Source organism: Maylandia zebra, linkage group LG19 (genome assembly GCF_041146795.1).
Source record: "Maylandia zebra isolate NMK-2024a linkage group LG19, Mzebra_GT3a, whole genome shotgun sequence".
Lineage (NCBI taxonomy): Eukaryota > Metazoa > Chordata > Actinopteri > Cichliformes > Cichlidae > Maylandia > Maylandia zebra.
In genome coordinates this window covers 2,078,749-2,099,171 of record NC_135185.1, presented here as the reverse complement: position 1 = coordinate 2,099,171, position 20,423 = coordinate 2,078,749, and the positions used below count along the sequence as shown (strand labels likewise).

The following is a 20,423-nucleotide window of genomic DNA, read 5'->3' as shown; positions in this document are numbered from 1 at the left end:
TAAATATCATCTGTTTTTTAATAGTTATTCAACTGTATTCTAAGCACCAGCTGTCTGTTAGAATGTGATTTTTTTCTCTCTCTGTTGGCAGAGGTATAAAAATGCGCAGGAAAATCTGACGTGCATGGCGAACTTCACCGACGATATTTAGGGAGGAATAAACACATCAAACATAAATGAACCATTTGCCTGTCTCCATAATTGAGAGCATTTTCTCTTCTTACGTCAATACTCTCTCGCTCTCTCCTTTTTTTTTTTTTTTTTTTTTTTTTTTTTTGCTTTTTCGGTCATGTTATGTTTACCTGTCAAAGGCTTGTTACAAACTATGAAACACATTGTGCAGACTTCTGGATGTTAGAAGAAAACTAATACTGCTCATGAATGAGACTAAAGGCAGGAAGGTGTCCTTTAAAACTAAACATGTTAATAGGACCTCCCTGTTTATATCATAGTTTATGATATAGCACGTGTATTTCAGTAATAGCCTGCTGAGGCCACTATACGTGCTGGCCTCATATCAAATGTGAAGGCAGACTGAGTCTATGTTTGACATTTTTTAATATCTAATCTTCCTTTTCAAACATTTAAACAGCAGCGAGTCTGCAGCTGAGGGAACACAAATTCAAATTGTCGGAACAGGTTTGCTCGTTTCTTGGATTCATTTGGTGATTTATTAAATGTATAACTGTTATTCTAATCTGCTGCTGAGTCTCTTACACTTTTCTTTATGCTGTATATTTTCACGTCTCTGGAATAGTTGGCAGTTAGATAGTCAGCTGGGAAACTTTGTGTTAACTCATGGAGCTGAGGATATCGTGGATATGCTGACCTCGCTCCGTGGTGTACAGGGCCGTTTACCCTCATGATTAATATTCACAATAAAAATATTAGCCGAACATCATGAAGTCTGTATGTGTTTCATAGTGTCGAACAACCTTTGTACAGTTAAAGCCAGCAGTTACTACATGACGGAAACACCAACGTTATCTCTTTTATGCGTTTATACACAGGTCACGCTGATTACTGAACAAAAACCCAAAGATCAGATGTTAAACAGATTTATTTGCACTTTCTCCTCCTTAAACATGTTTTTAATGTTAGTTATAATTCAGAATTGGCGACTGAAACACGTAGGACACATAAGAACATCAGGAAATAAAACACAGATAAATATAACCTCAGTAAAAGAAGTCAGCGGGGGTTATTACAGCTGTGTACCGGGGCCTGCGCTTTGTCGGTGGGATTGCTTGCGAGGCAAGCGGGTCTATCCCACGCTTTGCCGTGAGACTGGGCAGACATCTCCGAAATCATCGAAACACTTTTGCAAAGAGGCTGTATCTTGACAAACCGACCAGACACATGAAGATTAAACCACTACATGCTCGGCTACAAAAATATTAAAACGGTATTTGGTGACACACAAACAGGGTTTTTCAAAGCTCAGTTCTGTTAGCTTCCACATGCCGGTTGTTGTGTGCTAGAAACAATGGCCACCAGGCCAAAGCAATGGTTTTGACTCGATCAGCGTTAACCCCGCCCCCTGAGTTTGATGGGTGAGGCTGACAGATAAAATTATTTCATGATGAGAGCCAGGCGTCAGGACTGCCAAAATGAAATAAATAAATATATCATTAAATAATTAATTAAATGTGTCAATAATTAATGAAATGTGTCAATAATTAATTAAAATGTGAAATACATAAATAATTAATTAAATGTGTCAATAATTAATTAATTAAATGTGTCAATAATTAATTAAAATGTGGAATACATAAATAATTAATTAAATGTGTCAATAATTAATTAATGAAATGTGTCAATAATTAATTAAAATGTGAAATACATAAATAATTAATTAAATGTGTCAATAATTAATTAATTAAATGTGTCAATAATTAATTAAAATGTGAAATACATAAATAATTAATTAAATGTGTCAATAATTAATTAAAATGTGAAATACATAAATAATTAATTAAATGTGTCAATAATTAATTAATTACATGTGTCATAACTATTTATTTAATTAATTAATTCCAATTTTAATTAATTATTGACACATTTAATTAATTATTTAATGGTGTATTTAATTAATTCATTATGGCAGTCCTGGCGTTCCATACTTAACAACACCGATATTGTGAGTCCAATCACCTGTTTATTTCTGCGGTTGCTCCTTCAGGCTGGACAAACTGAGCACAGTTTGTTTGGGATTCCCTTTGCTGATCGATTGGAAAACGCGAAGTGGAAGGTAGGGTTAATCAGTGCAACTGGCTGCCTCAGCTCTCTCCCCTTCTTTCCATTCACCAAGCACTAGGTTATTTATTTGGTTGGCTTTGTCTGATTGTTGTACACTATTAATTGTATTCAGTTAATAAATTAGTGTATTTTGATTGAAGTCACTTGTCTCCCATTAATTCCATGATGTAAGTAAGTACAATTTTATTTGTGATAAAAATCACAACGTACTTCACAGAAAAGCTAAAACATAAAAACAGAAATCAAACAACAGCAAGTTTAAAAAGAAGAGTTTTTAGCTTTTTTTTTTTAAATGAAACCACTGAGTCCACAGATCTCAGGCTCAAGGGAAGGGAGTTCCAGAGTCTGGGGGCTACATTTACAAACACTCTATCGCCTTTCGTTTTCAGCCTCGTATGATGGACGACCAGCAAGCCCTGGTCACATGACCTCAGGGACCTGCTGGGGATGTAAGGATGTAAAAGATCTCTGATATACGTTGGTGCTTGTCCATGCAAAGTCAAAATCTTAAAGTGGATTCTGAACTTTATGGGGAGCCAGTGCAACTGGATCAGCAGAGGTGTAACGTGAGAGTATTTAGAAGAGTTGGACAGAAGCTTTGCAGCAGCGTTCTCAACAACTTGCAGATGATCCACAGAGGCTTTACATAAACAAGTGAACAAAGACTTACAATAATATAAACAAGATGAGACAAATGCATGGATGACCATTTCTAATTCTGAGCGTGGTACAATGGGACTCAGCTTAGCAATATTTTTTAAATGATAAAAACAGGAGCGAACCAGTGATTTAGCATTAGTGTGAAAATTATTTGCTGTGATGGGTGAGAAGCTGGCAAATGAGACTATGAAGCATCCTACTCTGAAGAACAAACCAGTGGATTATTTTTAAAGAAAAATTGTTGGTCACAGTGTGTAAGGCTATTCATGTGGCTTTGCTGGTTATACTGCGCGGTGACCTCCCCTCCCCCCCAGCCCCCCTTTTTTATTTAGGGCACTGCATTTCACAACATAATACCAGATATTGTGTGTGCATGTCTTTATGCATCATTGTATGGTAGGTAGGTGAGAGTGAATGAGTGACTGAATGAATGGTCTGTCGACTGCCCGTGGCTTCTGGAGGGGTGTTATTCCTTACTTCCCACCCTCATTATGTGATACAAAAGAAATATGAGCAGGAACCACAAGCATGTTGAGGGACTGGCTGTGTTAGTTCAGTGAGAGAGTCAATAAGTACTGTGTACACTTATTAATGCTTTTTTATTTGGTTAAATACGAACAAAATTACAGAAGTGCTGCCACGTGTCTGGCCAGAAAGAAAGGACCAATGTGTTTATTTGGTAGTTCAATAAAAAGCTTCAGTTAGTTAAGAGTGAGAAAAAAAAATTGTGTTCACATTTGCAGATTTGTCTTGTTATACAATATTTGCAAATGAGACAATGAAGCATTCAAAATTACTTTGTCACTTGTAAACTAAACATCCTCCTCTGAAGAACAAACCAGTGGATTGTTTTTAAAGACAATTTGTTGGTCACAGTGTGTAAGGCCATCTATGTGGCTTTGCTGGCAATACTGTGCGGCGACCCTCCCCCCAACCCTCCTTTTTATTTAGGTCATTACAGTTCACAACATATTACCACACAATGTGTGTGCATGTGTGGTTCGTGGTGGGTGACAGTAAGCTTTCTGGGGGGTGGTTATTCCAGCTTCCCAGCCTCACAATCAAGTACTTTTGTGAGACCCACACTCTCTCTGTCTCTCTCACATTCACACTTACACTACACGATTTTGTTGACTTATGTATCTGTGCATATTCAAAGTTTTGTGTTCCAGGTGCTGTATGTTTGTTTTTACCAACAGGTGCAGCAGTTGGCGATACATGCATTTCTATTTGTACTTTATCCTTATATATCACATTGTAGCGGGTCAGGGCTGTTTGGGGTTTTGTTTTGACAGCTATGTTCTGTTGTTATGTTGCCATGGTTACAGGTGACGCTCTCTCTCTGCGACTGTGTGTTTCTGGGTGGGGAGAGTGCCATTTTGTGTTGTTGTTGTTGTTACGCTAGAGATGCGTCGAGCGGGTGTGTTAGCGTGGTGTGTGTTCGTCCGTGAATGCTAATAAACGGCTGTGCTCCTCTGTCTCCTCCTTGTCTGAGCTCGCCACATTGGTGTCAGAAGTGGGATAGCTCACCCTTGCCGTAAGGGAGGGAGACATTTGGAGGCTGGAGCAAGCCGTCGAGGAGAGCATTCGCTGCCTGGGAAGCTGACGATTGAAGAGAGAGGAAGCGAGCGGCCATGTAAGTCCCCCGACGGGTCCCGACGGCGCGAGCGCACCGCGGACGCTAGGACAATGCTTCATGGGCTGCCTCCCATGAAGCAGGGAGCAGCTGACCAACCGGAGCCGTCGGCCGGGGGAGAGCCTGGGCTCCTTTGCGTTTGTGTTGCTGTATGCTCGTCGTGGCTACCTGGAGTTCCCAGCAGCAGCCTGTGAGGAGCTGCTTTTCTGCGAGGACTTTTTCCAGAGTGACTACACCAACACGTCCGCCTGGCCATGCCTCAAACTCTCCGTGAGGCACTCCTTGAGGCTGAAAGGGCAGAGCTGGTGCTCGCCTCGCGACCTAACCAGCAGGTGACCCCCCAAACTACCCCCAAATCAGAACCGCAGACTGCGACAGGGAGGGGGAGGTCGCCAGAGATATGCCAGTTGCAGCCCTCTGCCCTGGAGGCGTCCCCGTCGACTGACTGACCGTTGCTACCGGTGCAATGAGCCTGGTCACGTGGCGCGCAACTGCCTGGCGCCCGCACCAAAGACCAGAACTATGTGGCCTCAGGGAAACAAGAGGGTGTAGTGAGGGGACCACCGCTCCAGCTTCCTGCCCCCCCTCCAAGAACGATGCACGGTGGTGGGCCTAGTCGGGCACCTCAAGGGACTCTACCTGAGCTGCTGTGATGAGGACCAGCCCTGCCGGGCCCTGGTGGATACGGGGTCTACCATTTCCCTAATATGACCTGGTGTGCTCCCTGGAACGTCTGGGCTGCTTGTGATGGGTTGGTCGCCCATCGACACCCAGCTGATGACGGTGATGGGGGAGAGAACTGACATGCTGGGGAAGAAACCGTTGCGGATCTGGAGCTGGTGCATGACTTCTGGCTTGCTGACATCCAAGACCAGTGCATCATCGGCCTTGATCTGCCGACCCGCTGGGGGCCTGCGTTAACACCGCGAAGCTGGCTATCACTCTTGGTACAGAGACTCTGGCCCTCCAGTGCGGTCAAAAGCAGGGAACGGAGGGGATCAGAGACAGACAAGCCGGGCAGGTGCCACTCAACAGACTTCGGACGCCGGTGGCTCTGGACCATCTCTACTCGCCTCAGGCCCAGCCTCTAGGCAAGACAAACCTCCCTCGACCAAGACAACCCAAGCTGTTGATGACCAGCGGCAGCGGTTGAGGTGCCTCCTGGACGAGAATGTGGACATTGTTGCCACTAGTGGCAAAGACTGCAGGCAGACGCGGCTGGTTCAGCGCACCATTGACTCTGCTCAGCCCATCCGTCTGCGCTCACACCGGCTGCCCCTCTCGAAATGACAGGAGGAGCGGGCCCAGGAGGCACTGAGCGTGGCTACTGCTCAGGCCCAGCTAGCGGAGGGGGATGGCTCCCGTTGACCATGCAGCAGCTGAAGTGGGAGCAGGAGGCTGATGTGATGTTGGTTCAGGTGGGGGCCTGGCTGGAGGCGGCACGACGCCCAGGCTGGACAGGGGTGTCAGGACAGGGGCTCGAGGTGAAGGCCTACTACTCCCAGTAAAACAATCTCGAGACCCACAACGGCATCCTATACCGGAGATTGCGGTCCCCCGGTCAGGGCAGAGATCTCCTGCAGCTGTTGGTGCCTCGGTCGCTGCGGTTGCAGGTGCTCGAGCTTGTCCACGGCTTGGTGGGGGCCGGCCACTATGGGAATGCCAAAACTCTCCGCCGTCTCAGGGGATGGTTCTACTGGCCTGGTTCTCGACGGGATGTGGAACTTCACGTGCACTGCTGTGACACCTGCACGGCACGGAAAGGCCCCACTCAACGCCCCACTGCCCCCGTGCAGCAGTATCTGGTGGGGGCATCGATGGAGAGAGTGGGAGTGGACGTCCTAGGGCCTTTCCCCATAACCGAGTCAGGGAACCGGCGGCCATGGACTGCTACAGGAGGCGGAGGTAGCGGCCACGGGTGGTTCACGACTATGCCCACCAGGCTAAGGCCAGCTCCGGAGTTCGACTGAAAGGAGCCTGCGACACCAGGTGCCGAGGGGGAGCTTTCGTGCCTGGCGACAAGGTTTGGGTGTACTGCCCAGTTCGCAAGAGAGGAGTGTCCCCCAAGCTCTGCAGCCACTGGCAAGGGCCGGGGGAGGTCGTGGAGCGGCTAACAGAAGTGGTGTAACGGGTCCGCATGCCGGGCCCGGGGCGCACGGTGTGTTGCACCAGGACAGACTCTCACCGTACCGATCGCTCGCTCCAGCAGCTGCCGGGGCAGGGGATGCTGGTGGCACCCCATGTTCTGATCCGAGTGACTCTTCCCCCGCCGGTCGAGATCGGCCAGTGCGTCGAAAGAAGACACCTGGACATTTGCAGGACTTTGTGTTGGGTAATGGGGTTGTCGGGGACGACTGACCCCTTACGTGGGGGCTATGTAGCGGGTCAGGGCTGTTTAGGGTTTTGTTCTGACAGCTATGTTCTGTTGTTATGTTGCCATGTATACAGGTGACGCTCTCTCTCTGCGACTGTGTGTTTCTGGGTGGGGAGAGCGCCATTTTGTGTTGTTGTTGTTGTTGTTGTTGTTGTTACACTAGAGGTGTGCCGAGCGGATGTGTTAGCGTGGTGTGTGTTTGTCCGTGAATGCTAATAAACGGCTGTGCTACCTGGCTAGCTAGCGGGGAGCAAGACCAAACGATACCTCTGTCTCCTCCTTATCTGAGCTCGCCACAATATTATATTTCCCTCCCTTCCTCTTTCCTTTTTTCCTGCCTTAGACATTGTCATACTATACCACATATAACGTAATAACTGAAATAACACAAATAGAAATAGAAATATATAAACAGCCAAAAGATTGACACGAACAAGAAGAGGTAGAGATTCTTGTAGAGATTCAAGTAGAGATTTTATATAGCTGTTCTTGGAAAAACTAAATGTCTTTGGTACTGAGGTGATTTCAGATCACAATTTTGATTGTCACAAAGGACAGGTTTTATTTAAACACACAAATTTTTTCATGGATTGTAATGTTTAACTGTTTAAGGATGAATTTTGTTTCTTTTAATCTCTATATACAATAATACATTATAAGCAGGTCAGTAGCGCTTATTCTCCTCTCTCTTCCACTGCCAGTCCATCAGAAATGTATCAACTACTGTTCGGTCTGATTTTAGCCGAAACCTGACCTCTAATTACACAAATTTAGATTAGGACACAGGTTCAAGCTGGGTTGATAATTAAATACAAAGCATATCCTTTCTGATCTATGAGGGAATCAGGAGTACCTACCATCCTTTGGGTTTTACATCACAATGAGATCTGTAATATATAATGTCAATTCCCTCTGTTCATGAGACAAATAGATACTTTCCAATTCTAACTTTGAGAAGAGCTGGAATTTTACTCTGACGGCCTAATTTCAGAACTCCAATTCTTTCTCATCAGTTTCTGATGAGAGAGAGAGAGAGAGAGAGAGAGAGAGAGAGAGAGAGAGAGAGAGAGAGAGAGAGAGAGATTACAGGAGAGAATGTGAACATTGAGCTTGTGGCATTAAGAGAAAGTCTACTGACTTACCCATAAATGCAGGAGATGTCAATGACCACGTCAATCATATCACAACACAGTTCATACGTCTGCATATCTACTGGACTGCTGTCTGTAGCGATGTAAATCTTGCTGCCTACGTCAAACAAGAAGGCCTTTTCAATACCCGAGTTCTGAAATCAGAGGCAGAGAAACAAAAGAGAAAAGTAGTTATGGATTTTTTTCTATATAAATACCATTCTATTCATGACCATTCTATGCAGCCAGAATAGTTGCTTTAACAATTAGAGTACTAAAAGGCTGTCCCCCCCAAAAAAGCAAAGGAAAAAGACAACTGCACTGCTGAGTTCTTATTAACACCAGAATACTTTTCCCACCATCATTATCAAGTGCATTTGTGACAAAGAGGGCGGCATTCTCCCTCTCTCTCCCTCTCTTTCTCACACAGTCTATAGGAAGATTGGTGATTGGGTTTTTTTGTCTTTTACAGGGGCAGCAGTTGGCGAAACATTGCGCATTCATCATTCCCCCCCATAGTGACAGACGTAGCGATACCGAATTCAATTAAATTTTATTTATACAGCGCCAAATCACAACAACAGTCGCCTCAAGGCGATTTATATTGAATGACAGGAACATCAGGAAGAAGGAACACGAGAAGCAGGAGAAGTTCCAAGGGCTCAGAGAAGAAGAGTGCAGTCCTAGGAACAGCTAAGATACTGTACAGGACCTGGGAGCTTGAAGGTTAGCCTGCTAGGTTACACTTTGTTAAGAATAATCATTTGTATTAGATTTTATTTATCATATTTTTACCTTGTCCCTTCACTGTATGGAAACCAAGTGTTTCTTGCTGTCAATCCAAACTCTTTCCTAGGAACCTCTATGGACTCAGAAGCCTTCATCACGGAATGATGTCTGCCTTGTCCTATTGTAGAGGCTCCACATTTGTGTCTCCAGCAGACATTGCTCAATGGGCATACTGGAGGAAAGTTATCTGTGGTGATGCTGCATCTTGTCGTTCTGAATCTACTGCACAACTGGACAGATTCTTTCCCCAGATTATATTGAACGTCTTCCGTTGTTTGTCTCCCTGTGTGAACTGTTATGAATATTGCATAGTTCATGTGGGCATCAGAAATGCAGAAGGTCTTCAGGCCACACTTGAGGCTTCAGGCACGTATTATGAATTGCTGTCTCAATGCCAAATGTATGGTGTCTGCTAATTCCTACTGTATAAAATAGTCTTCTGAAGAGGTGACACTGTTGCCCACAAAATATATATTCCTGACAGTCACAGTTGATAAGGAGAAAAAGTTCTCATGAAATTCCATAGGACATTAATGCGATCCATTTTTGGCTCACTTACGAAGTTTGGGGTAGTAATGCAAAAACTACAGTTCTCTAAAATGTATAAAAGGGTTAGGGATCTGATACCATAAAAATTGAAATGGCATAATGTTAAGTCAAATTGTTGAATATTGTCATTGTGTTTCTTAAATTTGTAAAGTCTTGGTTCAAACTATAGGATCAAAGCCATTCCTTTGATCCTGACCACCTCTCCAGCCACTCTGTGCTGGGGGAGGTTTTATTGCAGATACATTCTCTCTGGAAGATCTGTTTCTTCTGTTGTAAGCTTCCTGCTTTTATGATCCTTTTGGTGAGCAGGAGGTCTCTCTCTCTCACACACACACACACACACACACACACACACACACACACACACACACACACACACACGCGTTCCTGCACATGCATACAGGTGCACACACATACATACACATAGTGCCTTGTTTTAGAACCATTGGGGGGTTTTACAGTGGAAGGTGCTTGTGTTGTGCTGTGATGTGTATTGTAACTGTCATGGGAATAAATAGCTGCGATGAGGGCTACTCTTTGAAGGATGTGGGCTAGAGACAGGTGATGAGCATTGCTCCACTGCCTGGTTCTGACTAAAACTAAATAATAACTTTTCATTACAATGATATTGCAAGAAAACAGCCTTACTGGGTAATTTTTGGCCCACTTTTCTCCAAACTATTTCTCTAGGCTAAATGATGGATTTTCTAAAAGTGTGATACACCATTTCCTCTCCAGCTTACGAGTTATCTGCTTTAAGATGCGTGTTTGAGAATTATACCAGGAGTCAAGTACTTCTGATTTCAGGCGTTAGTTTTCACAGGAGCTACAGTATCCAGAATCGTACGTAGTGAAGAGTCAAATATATTAACAAGATGATCGACCTCTGTTGGGGTAGCGTTCAGATAGCTGCTCTGCTCTGTGTTGGTACAGGGCATTGAAGATGATAACAGTGGGTGGATTATATTCTTAAACTTAGTTACAGCGTTTTCAGTAAGACATCTACTGTGATAAAGTCTACTCTCCACTGCTGTGTATTCAATTATTGTAAATGTAAATGTTATCAGGAAATGATCAGACAGGAGAGGGTTTTCAGGAAACTGTTAAATGTTCAGTTTCTATGCCATATGTTAAAACAAGATCTAGAGTGTGATTAAAGTGGAGGGTGGGTTCTTTTACATTTTGAGAGAAGCCAATTGAGTCTAATAACAGATTAAATGCCATGTTGAGGCTGTCACTTTTAGCATCTACATGGATGTTAAAATCAGCCACAATAATGATTTTACCTGAGCTGAGAACTAAATCAGATAAAAAGTCTGAGAAATTTGGGAGGGGACCAGGAGTGACATTACAGACAGAAGAGTGAAAAGAATTATCAAAAGTGTTGTCTCTGATCCAAGGACCACTTGTGGACAGTTACAGGAAGACCTGAAATCAGCAGTTACAATTGTAAAATAATTATAGAAAAACAATAAAGAAAACAATAAGTAATGCACTCAACTGCCATGGCCTGTATGCATACTCATCACACAAGACCCCCACTGCTGAATAAAAAACATAAAAAAGCATGTTTAAAGTTTGCTGAAATACATTTAGACAAGCCTGTGAAATACTGGGGGAATACAGTCTGGTCAGATGAGACCAAAATTGAACTCTTTGGATACTATAATAACACATGACACTATGTTTGGAGGTCAAAAGGCACTGCATATCAACCCAAGAACACTATACCAACAGTGAAGTTTAGAGGTGGGAATATCATGGTGTCGGGCCATTTTGCAACATATGGCAGTGTGTACTTCATGTACACGTACTTCATATAACTGAAGGAAGAATAAATGGAAAAATGTACCGAGACATTCTTGATACAAATCTGCTGCCCTCTACCATGATGATGAAGATGAAACAAGGTTGGATGTTTCAGCAAGACGATGATACCAAACGCACAGCCAAAGAAACTCTCTGTAGGTTTCAGAGAAAGAAAGTAAAGCTGCTAGAATATCCCAGCAAATGGCCAGGCCTGACCTGAAAGTTCATAGATGGGTTCCAAAGAACCTTGAGGATGTGAAGACTGTTTGTGTGGAAGAATAGGCAAAAAAATAACCAACCAAGCCTTTTGTACAAAGTTCAATGATTTATCCATGTGTCAATTCTCATTATTACACATATTTTATGGACATCTGTGGTTTGATTTCTTTGCATGTGTGGATTGGATAGGTTATTAGAGACATCTGGTGACAATTTCTTGTCAATACTACCCTTAGAAATATATTTACTTAGAAAGTTGGTGACATGCTCAATACTTATTTAACCTGCTAAAACATTTAGATCGCAAACAGACAGCAGTCAACCAGGTAATAACCACTATTGGTAAATACCTGGAAAAGGAAGAAACTGATTCTGTGCTACACATGAGTTCAGATCAAGAGTAACTGTCACATGGGCACATAGCCAGTCTAGGAGTAAGAATTCCTACTGGTTTATAGAGGATCAAACACTAATTTTATTCAATAACTTACTGTTTTTTTATACATTTATTTGACGGCAGGGTAAACAGACAACATGTGAGTTTGTCTTTTTAGCCAAAAATCTTAATGGGATGACATGAATATTTGATCCTTATACACACAGAAATACCCCATGGTGTCCAGTGAAGACCCCGTGTAATGCTGGAAGTAAGACTTACTTTCATTCAGTTTGTCAGATCTGACATTTACATATCTCTGTGTGCAGGCCTATTCACAGTGTGCAGCTTTTCTCAGCTGCTAGAGATACTATCATCCCGCAGATATCACAGACGTTTTCAAAGCTTACACGCTCTGGAATTTTAAGCAAATCAAAGAAAATAGATTTTTATCAACTCCAACAATAATACTACATTTTGTTTCAAGTGCTCAAGACAAAATGCTTGGAAATTAATAATGCTTAAATCCCTAAAATAAATAAATAAATGAATAAATAAATAAATAAAACACAGACAAAAACCTTCATCTGTCCTCATTCTGGATTTGGGTATTAATGAAGCTGCAGAAAGATGTTTTGAAGTTGTGTAATGTCATAATAGAATATATATCTTACCAGGAAAAGCTGTATAAACCCTACTTTAGAGCTGAAAGTTTATGCTCTCCCCCGTTCGAGGACATTGGTTTAACCCAGTAGTATTACCTGTGCTAACTAATATAGCAAAGGCAGAAAGATTTGTCTAAGGTGAACTGTTCATTCTACACATAGATATTTATATTCCGATGCATCTCCCAGGACCTCAGAGAAGTCCCTACCTCATTTGGCAGAATGACAATTAGGCCAAAGATCCAGCTAAGTCCATAAATAGCAATACTGAGACACAAAAAGCACAATGCTGCAATTACTTTTCAGTTTTAACTTAGATTGGATGAAAACTCATGAATGAAAGAGCTGAGCTGTGAATAGCTCAACAATAAGCACTGATACAGCAAGTAATGATTTTTGACTCTTTAATATCCTCCTAAAAACAGAGGAAAAAATAATTTTCCCATTGAACTTTTTTTTATAATTCCCTTCCTCTTTAGAGCAAAAAGAGCCCAAATAACACATCAAATATCAGTGGAAAGCCCGAGATGTCCTCTTAAGCACATCAGGACTTAGTATTTAGCTCAAATAAGTCCAAAGACTTTTTTTTTTCTTTAAATGGTCCATTACAGAGGAGATAAATGAATAGGTTGGTTCTCAGCAGGATATGCCATCGTACACTGAAGTTGACCTTATACATTTCTACCATCTAGTGGCTGTTGTAAAGCACAAAAAGGCATGCACATAAAAATTTAGTTACCTGCACATTCCAACTTCAATCAGAAAAGCACACATTAGGTTTGTACAGAGGGTTGACCTAAACATTTAGTAAGTTAGTAAGTAAAATTTATTTATATAGCACTTTTCACAGATAAAAATCACAAAGTGCTCCACAATAAAACCAGAATTATAAATAAAATAATATAAAATAATGACAAAATTAATTAAAAGCTGGTTTGTATAAAAATGTCTTCAGATGCTTTTTAAAGGAGTCAGTGGAGTCTAGACAGCATAAAGACAACAGAAGACAGTTCCACAGCCTTGGTGCCAGTGCCTGAAAAGCCTGAACCCCACGTGTTTTGAACCTAGGACGTGGGACTAACAGTAACCTCTGACCTGAAGACCTAAGTCTAAGACCTATGAAGCATGAGGTTTCAACAGGTCAGAGATGTACTGGGGAGCTTCACCATGAAGAGCTCTAAAAGTTACGACTAAAATTTTAAAATGAACCCTAAAATTTACTGGCAACCAATGAAGACAAGCCAGAACTGGAGTAATGTGTGACCTCTTGTTTGTGCCAGTTAAAAGTCTGCACAGTCTGAAGGCGATCCAGAGCTGATTTGCTGAGACAAGTAAAAAGACCATTACAATAATCCAGTTGCATGCTGTTCACTCAGTGATGCTGTAAGTGTGTTTGTGTGCAAGAAAAGCGAACTACTCACAGATATAAAGATGTTAAGCAGATTTTCCAGCGTTGGCAGCTGTGGGATGAGCTTTTGGACCACTTTGCTGAAGGCCTCAAATATGGAGTGGTCATATATGCTGGTTAAATAAAAGCTGCAGGGTTAGAAAGAGAAATATGAATCAGAACTGGGTTTTTTTTTACCCATTAATAAAAAGACAGCAGTTTAGAGTTTTCAAATCTAGGAAAGGAGGCAGAGCCTTCAGCTGTATGGCCCTCTACTATGGAAGCAGCTCTTAGTTTGAAAAGACAGTAGGGAGACAGACACCTTCTTTACTTTTAGGATTAGGCATAAAACGTTTTTATTTTGATAAAGGATACAGTTAGTCAGGTGACCCTTAACCCTCCCTTAGTTATGCTACAAAAGGCTTAAGCTGTTGGGGGCTTCCTATAATGCACTTAGTGTTCTTCACTCACCTATATTTAGTCTGTGTGTTTATATACCACTTGAGTTTATTTCTGTGAGGTGTTTCCTATTGAAAAGAAATTTGTCTTTCCCACTGTCGCCAAGTGCTTACACATAGGGGGTTATATCAATGTTGGGATTTCTTTCTAATATTGTATTCTTTACCTTACAATATAAACCACCTTGAGGTGAGTGTTTTCATATAAAATTGAATCAAACTGAACCGAATCAAAAGAGTTTCAAGATCCAATAATTGCAGTTTCTGCAATTTAAAAAGAAGCTGGTAACAACCCATCCAATCAACACATGCAAAGAAATCAAACCATATATGTCCATAAATTAAGTTATGTGTAATAATGAGGCGGAAACCTTACTGAAATGTATTTAAGACTTCCTAAAAAAGCCTTTGTTGGTGATAGCTTCAAGTAAACTAGTTGTATGCATTGCGCAGGTATGATTTTGCCCCATTCTTCTATACAATCAGTCTTCAAATCCTGAAGGTTCTGTAGGCCTCTTCTATGAAATTTGAGCTTTAGCTGTTTGCCAGAGATTTTCAGCTACATTCAGGTTAGGCTGGCCATTGGTTGGGCCATTCTCTGAAACCTATAGATTTTCCTTGGCTGTGTTTGGGATCATTGTCTTGCTGAAACGTCCACCCTCATTTCATCTTCATCATACTGCAGATGGCAGCAGATTTCTATCACTGTTCCAGGGCCAGTCTGTCAGTGAATACTATTATTCCTGTCAAACAATCTTTTTGTAGGTTCAGTGGTTCACTGCAGTGCCTGGTAAAGATACCATTTAACATTGCTTTATCAGTTATCAGTTATGTGTAGACAAAACATTAATTTATACCTGGAGTTAGAAGATGTTTTGTGCTTGAATGATTCATATGTCAGTGTTAGGAGGTTTAACAAAAAAACATTCCTCTAAAAATGGGTGGATACACAGGGTTTCCAACTGCTTGTGTTCTGGTTCTATTCCTATATAAAAGGCATTGAAAAGCACCTGTTGTGGAAGTTTTCCATTAAGTAAAGCCTGCAGACAAGCGGTGAGCGGTAGCTAACATTCTTTAATCAAAACAAAGAACAGACAACCAAGCTTGATGGAGAGCCTGCATGATCGCGGGGCAGACGGTCAGCAGAGTCTCCCTGAGCCTAGCATGGCTCTCAGTTAAATACCTTCTCCAGGAACAAAAGGCAGTACACAGCTGTTTCACACCTTAAGGTTCACACTCCCTTGCTACTCGATATATCGAGTTTTTTTAAAAAAGATCTATATATTTTTATACGAGCTATAAGACAATATCGTTTATATCGATATAGTATATGTTACGTTATAATTATACTTGTGGAGCCGCAAGTTTGCCTCTCTTTCGTCCACTTTTGTCTCTACGCAACGTTACTGGGCCTCTGAACACAACTCCCCCTCCCCCATAGCTTCACCTGCAGGCAACACCAAGATGGACACGGCAAATCTCTGTTAACGAGTTACCGCGGATCGCTCCGTGCGTGGGGCTGGACGGCGTCAACGTGTTAGCGCGCTAACCGCGCTAACGACATGCAGGGGCTGCACAGCCTAAAATCCTTTTATTTTCTCAAAAATCGACAGTGCGCCTTATGTATGAATTCTGGTTGTGCTTACTTTCCGCGAACTGATTTTATGTGGTACACGGCGCTCAGCAATCTGTCAAAAAATGTTTTAGTACGACTTTGCTAAGCTACGGAGCTGCACTGCTTGATGGATTGTTGGAGCATTACGACTACCGTGGTCTGGAGCCTCGCGGAGCAATACGTACTGTGCTTCAACGTAATATTACCGTATTGTGTGTGTATAAGGACCATAAATGGCACCTATTAAGAGACATGGTTACGGAGCGGATTTCAAACTCCAGGCTGTCAGTCACCCAGTAGAACTTGGGAATAGAGCAGCTCTGAAATCTGTCTGTCTTTGTTATCATGCTCAGCATCTTTTAGTTTACATTTTGACTCCACAATTGTGAGCTTTTTGTTATGCACAAAAACAACATTGTTTGTTTTTGTGCATAACAGATGTACCTGTGTGACATCTGGGACACAGCTTTGACTAAGAACTCTTTTTTTTCTTACCTAAAATATCAAGATATATATCGTATATTGCCATCCAGCTAAAAAATATCAAGATATGAATTTTGGGTCATATTGCCCAGTCCTACTTGCTACCTCCCAGAGTCGTCGAAGAGACAAAAGATTCTTCCTGTGGAGTTGTCTGCTTCCCCCCAACTTCCTTACTGGACCCCCCACCATCTGTCTAACTGCATGAGTGTGAGACATGCTAAAATTCAGTGGCACTAAGGCATTATACAATAAAATAATGTGAATAATACATAAATACAAGAAATTCTTATACACACCATTGTCACTTTGCAGTTAAATATACTATGCTACACTAACTATGGCGGAATATGTCTAATATGGAGGAATTTCTGAATTTACAAATCTGAGGTTGTGGATAGACTGAAACTCCTGGACCCTGACATCTCCACTGAGAAGGAATTGAATGGTGTATGAGACACATTCAAAAGCATACTATAAATAATTGACTTCTCTTTGAACTGGAAGACAGTGGCATTGCCACAACAGAGGAAAAAGTCTTAAACTAGGAAAAACCTCCCTATTTGGATGCAAGGGAGGATTTAGATGCTGTGAGTCTTGCTTGCTCTGAGGAGAGATTCATTATGGCAGCGTACTGTCACTGAGAGAAAAGCTGAACTATCGATAATTTCTACAAGACAGTGCTGGATTTTTTTGTAGAGTTTTTGAAGTTTACTATATCGCAGTGGTTCCCAAAGTGGGGGGCGCACAGCCATTGCAGGGGGCCGTGGTATGAATAAAAAAAAAGACAAATAGTAGTGGTAGCTGCTTCTACACTGCTAGCATAATGGACAGGTTTTTGACAGGGCTCCCACACAAACACAAAGTGGAAGATGAAGCATCGCCAAATATGCTTCCAAACCAACTTCCTTCCAAGCCAAAGACTAGAAAATATAATGAAGCACACCTTGCCTTTGGCTTCACCTGCACAACAATGGGTAATGAAGGCACAAAGTTTTCTTTGTTAAGATGATCCCACACTGCTTGATGATGAGTTTCAGGCTCTGAGCAGACCAATCCATGACTGATAAAGTTCCAAGGTTCAACGTTCAAGGTTCTTTATTTGTCACATGCATAGTTATACAAGTATAACACACAGTGAAATGTAGCCTGACACGCTCCTCGACATGTGCAAAAGTTGGGGGGGGGGGGGGGGGGGGGTGTAGAGGAAGAACATTATATATATCTACATATAGTATATACACTGGGTGAATGTGCAGTAGTAGCAGCAAGCAGGTGAATTCTGTACATTAATATGAATAGACATCTGACTATTTTACAGGATAGACAATATAAACATATTTAAAATTAAAGGAATTTGAAATGTACATTGTGCCTTGGTTTAGAGTGTTTGGAAGAGTCCTGTCTCAGTCAATTATAGATGATGTGAGAGGGTGGGTGTGTGTGTTTAGGGCACGGATGGCTTGGGGATAGAAGCTCCTCTTGAGTCTCTCTGTCCTTGCCCGGATGATGCGGAACCTTCTACCAGATTGCAGAACAGTTTGTTGCCAGGATGGGACGGGTCCTTCAGTATCTGCGCTGCTCTAGTCCGGCATCTCCTGGTGTAGGTGTCCTGAAGCGGGGGGAGAGCAATCCTGCAGCAGCGTTCTGCTGTACGGATCACTCTCTGGAGAGCTTTTTGGTCCTTCACACAGCTGTTCCCGAACCACGATGTCATGTTCTGTGTGAGGATGCTCTCCACAGCGCCTGTATAGAAAATCCTGAGGATCTTTGGAGAGACCCTGAACTTCCTCAGTTGTCGTAGGTGATACAGGCGCTGCCTAGCCTTTTTGGTCTGGACCTGAATGTGGGCAGCCCATGTCAGGTCTGAGGAGATGTGGACACCAAGATACTTGAAGGACTGCACCCTCTCCACTGGAGCTCCATTGATGATAATGGGCTTGTAGTCTCTGTGCTGACCCCTTCTGAAGTCCACCACCAGCTCCTTGGTCTTGCTGACGTTCAGCTGGAGGTGGTTGTCCTGGCACCACGATGCCAGATTCTTCACTTCGTCCATGTAGGCCGCCTCATCGTTGTTGGAGATGGCACCCAACACCACTGTGTCGTCAGCAAACTTCACAATGGTGTTGGAGCCGTGGGTGGCCACACAGTCTGAAGTGTAGAGGGAGTAGAGCAGTGGCGAGAGGACACATCCCTGAGGTGCTCCTGTGTTGATGGTGATGCTGTTGGAGAAGCACCTGCCCACCCTCACCACCTGAGTTCTGCCAGTGAGGAAGTACAACACCCATGCACACAGACGGCTGTTAAGTCCCAGTTCCCTCAGCTTTGTGAACAGTCTGCAGGGCACTATTGTGTTAAACGCTGAACTGTAATCAACAAACAGCATTCGCACATAGTTACCCTGTTTCTTGTCCACATGGCTGAGAGTGGTGTGTAGGACGTGGGCGATGGCATCCTCTGTGGATCTGTTGGATCTGTAGGCAAACTGCAGCAGATCTGTGGTGTCTGGGATGGAGGAGGAGATGATGTTCTTCAGCAGCCTCTCAAACACCTTCATTACTACTGAGGTCAGTGCAACTGGCCGGTAATCGTTCAGGGATGAGGGTTTGCTGTTCTTGGGCACAGGGATGATGGTGGATCTTTTGAAGCATGTGGGGACCACAGACTTCGCCAGGGACTCGTTGAAGATGTAAGTGAACACACCTGCTAGCTGGTCAGCACAGCAGCGCAGCAGACGGCCGGTGATGCCGTCTGGCCCCGCCGCTTTCCTTGTGTTCACTCTCCTCAGTGCCGCTCGGACATCATGCTCCGCGATGCTGGTCACCGGTCTCTCGCTGATGACGTCACTGTCCTCGGTAGTCAGGCGGTAGATAGCATTAGCCGCCTGGCTAACCTCGAAACGGGCGTAGAACCGATTCAGCTCGTTGGTGAATGCAGAGTCGGCGTTGATCGGCGCAGTGTCCCTGGCTTTGTAGTCCGTAATGGTGCGTAGTCCGTGCCACATACTCCGTGTGTCGCCCTGGTGGAAGCGGGACTCCACACGTTCCCGGTACCGGCGTTTGGCATCTCTCACCGCGCGCCGCACGCCGTATGAGGCCGCTTTGTAGGCGCTCATATCGCCAGTGGCGAGACCCGCGTTGTAGGAGGCGGTCCTGGCGTTTACTGCAGTGCGGATCGATCTGTCCATCCACGGTTTCTGGTTTGGGAATGTGGTGACTCTCGCAGTGGGGATAATCTCCTCCGCTAGCATGTTGACGAAGCATACTGCTACTTCTGTAAACTCGTTGATGTCGACTGCGCATGCTCTGAACATGTCCCAGTCTACGTCGTTGAGTGCGTCCTGTAGCGTAGCTTCTGATTGGGCAGTCCACCGTTTTACCTCCCTCATGGTTACTTCTTCCCTCCGTATGCTTTGTTTATACTGGGGAATGAGGAAGATGGCGTTGTGGTCAGACTTCCCAAAAGCCGGGTGTGAGACAGCTTTGTAGCCCTGCTTGTATGGCGTGTAGCAGTGATCCAAAATCCGATCCCCTCTCGTTGGACACGAGACTGTGTGTTTTTCTATCTGGGTATGCTTTTACTGCATTGGCAGTGTGTTTGAGATCACTGTCACACTGAAAAATGAAGCTGTTATCACTTAGATGCTTTGAAGATGATGTAGCATTGTGGATCAACATCTGATGGAACTTTTCTGTGTTCATAGTTCCATAATTATTGAAAAGATCCCCAACACCACTGGCTGAAATGCAGCTCCACAACAGAGGGCCCATTGTCTTTTAGGGCATTTTTATAAACCTGTAGTTTGTTTACTCTGGTCTGAAACAGTTAAGTTGTAAACTTGTAGCTTTTCCCTGTAATTCAGTTGATTTTCACACAGAAAAATCCAATTGAACTCCAAACAAACTGTAAGGAGTCTAAATTCCACCTGGACACCAGCTCTTTTACCTCTCCTCCTCCGTGATTTGTGTGGACCCAAAAGGGTGCTGTTGGCGACATCTGTCAAAAATCCAGACACCG

At 43.3% G+C, this 20,423-nt stretch overlaps 1 protein-coding gene across 1 annotated transcript in view; it reads right to left on the bottom strand.

Moving 5' to 3' along the window:
* Positions 1 to 20,423, bottom strand: part of rragd (ras-related GTP binding D) — a 75,141-nt gene that overhangs the window by 19,017 nt on the left and 35,701 nt on the right. The window contains exons 4-5 of the mRNA XM_004564179.4: positions 13,888 to 14,002; positions 8,072 to 8,214 (exon numbers count right to left, since the gene is read on the bottom strand). Of these exons, the coding sequence (XP_004564236.2) occupies positions 8,072 to 8,214; positions 13,888 to 14,002 (258 nt within the window). The remainder of the gene's footprint in view (positions 1 to 8,071; positions 8,215 to 13,887; positions 14,003 to 20,423) is intronic.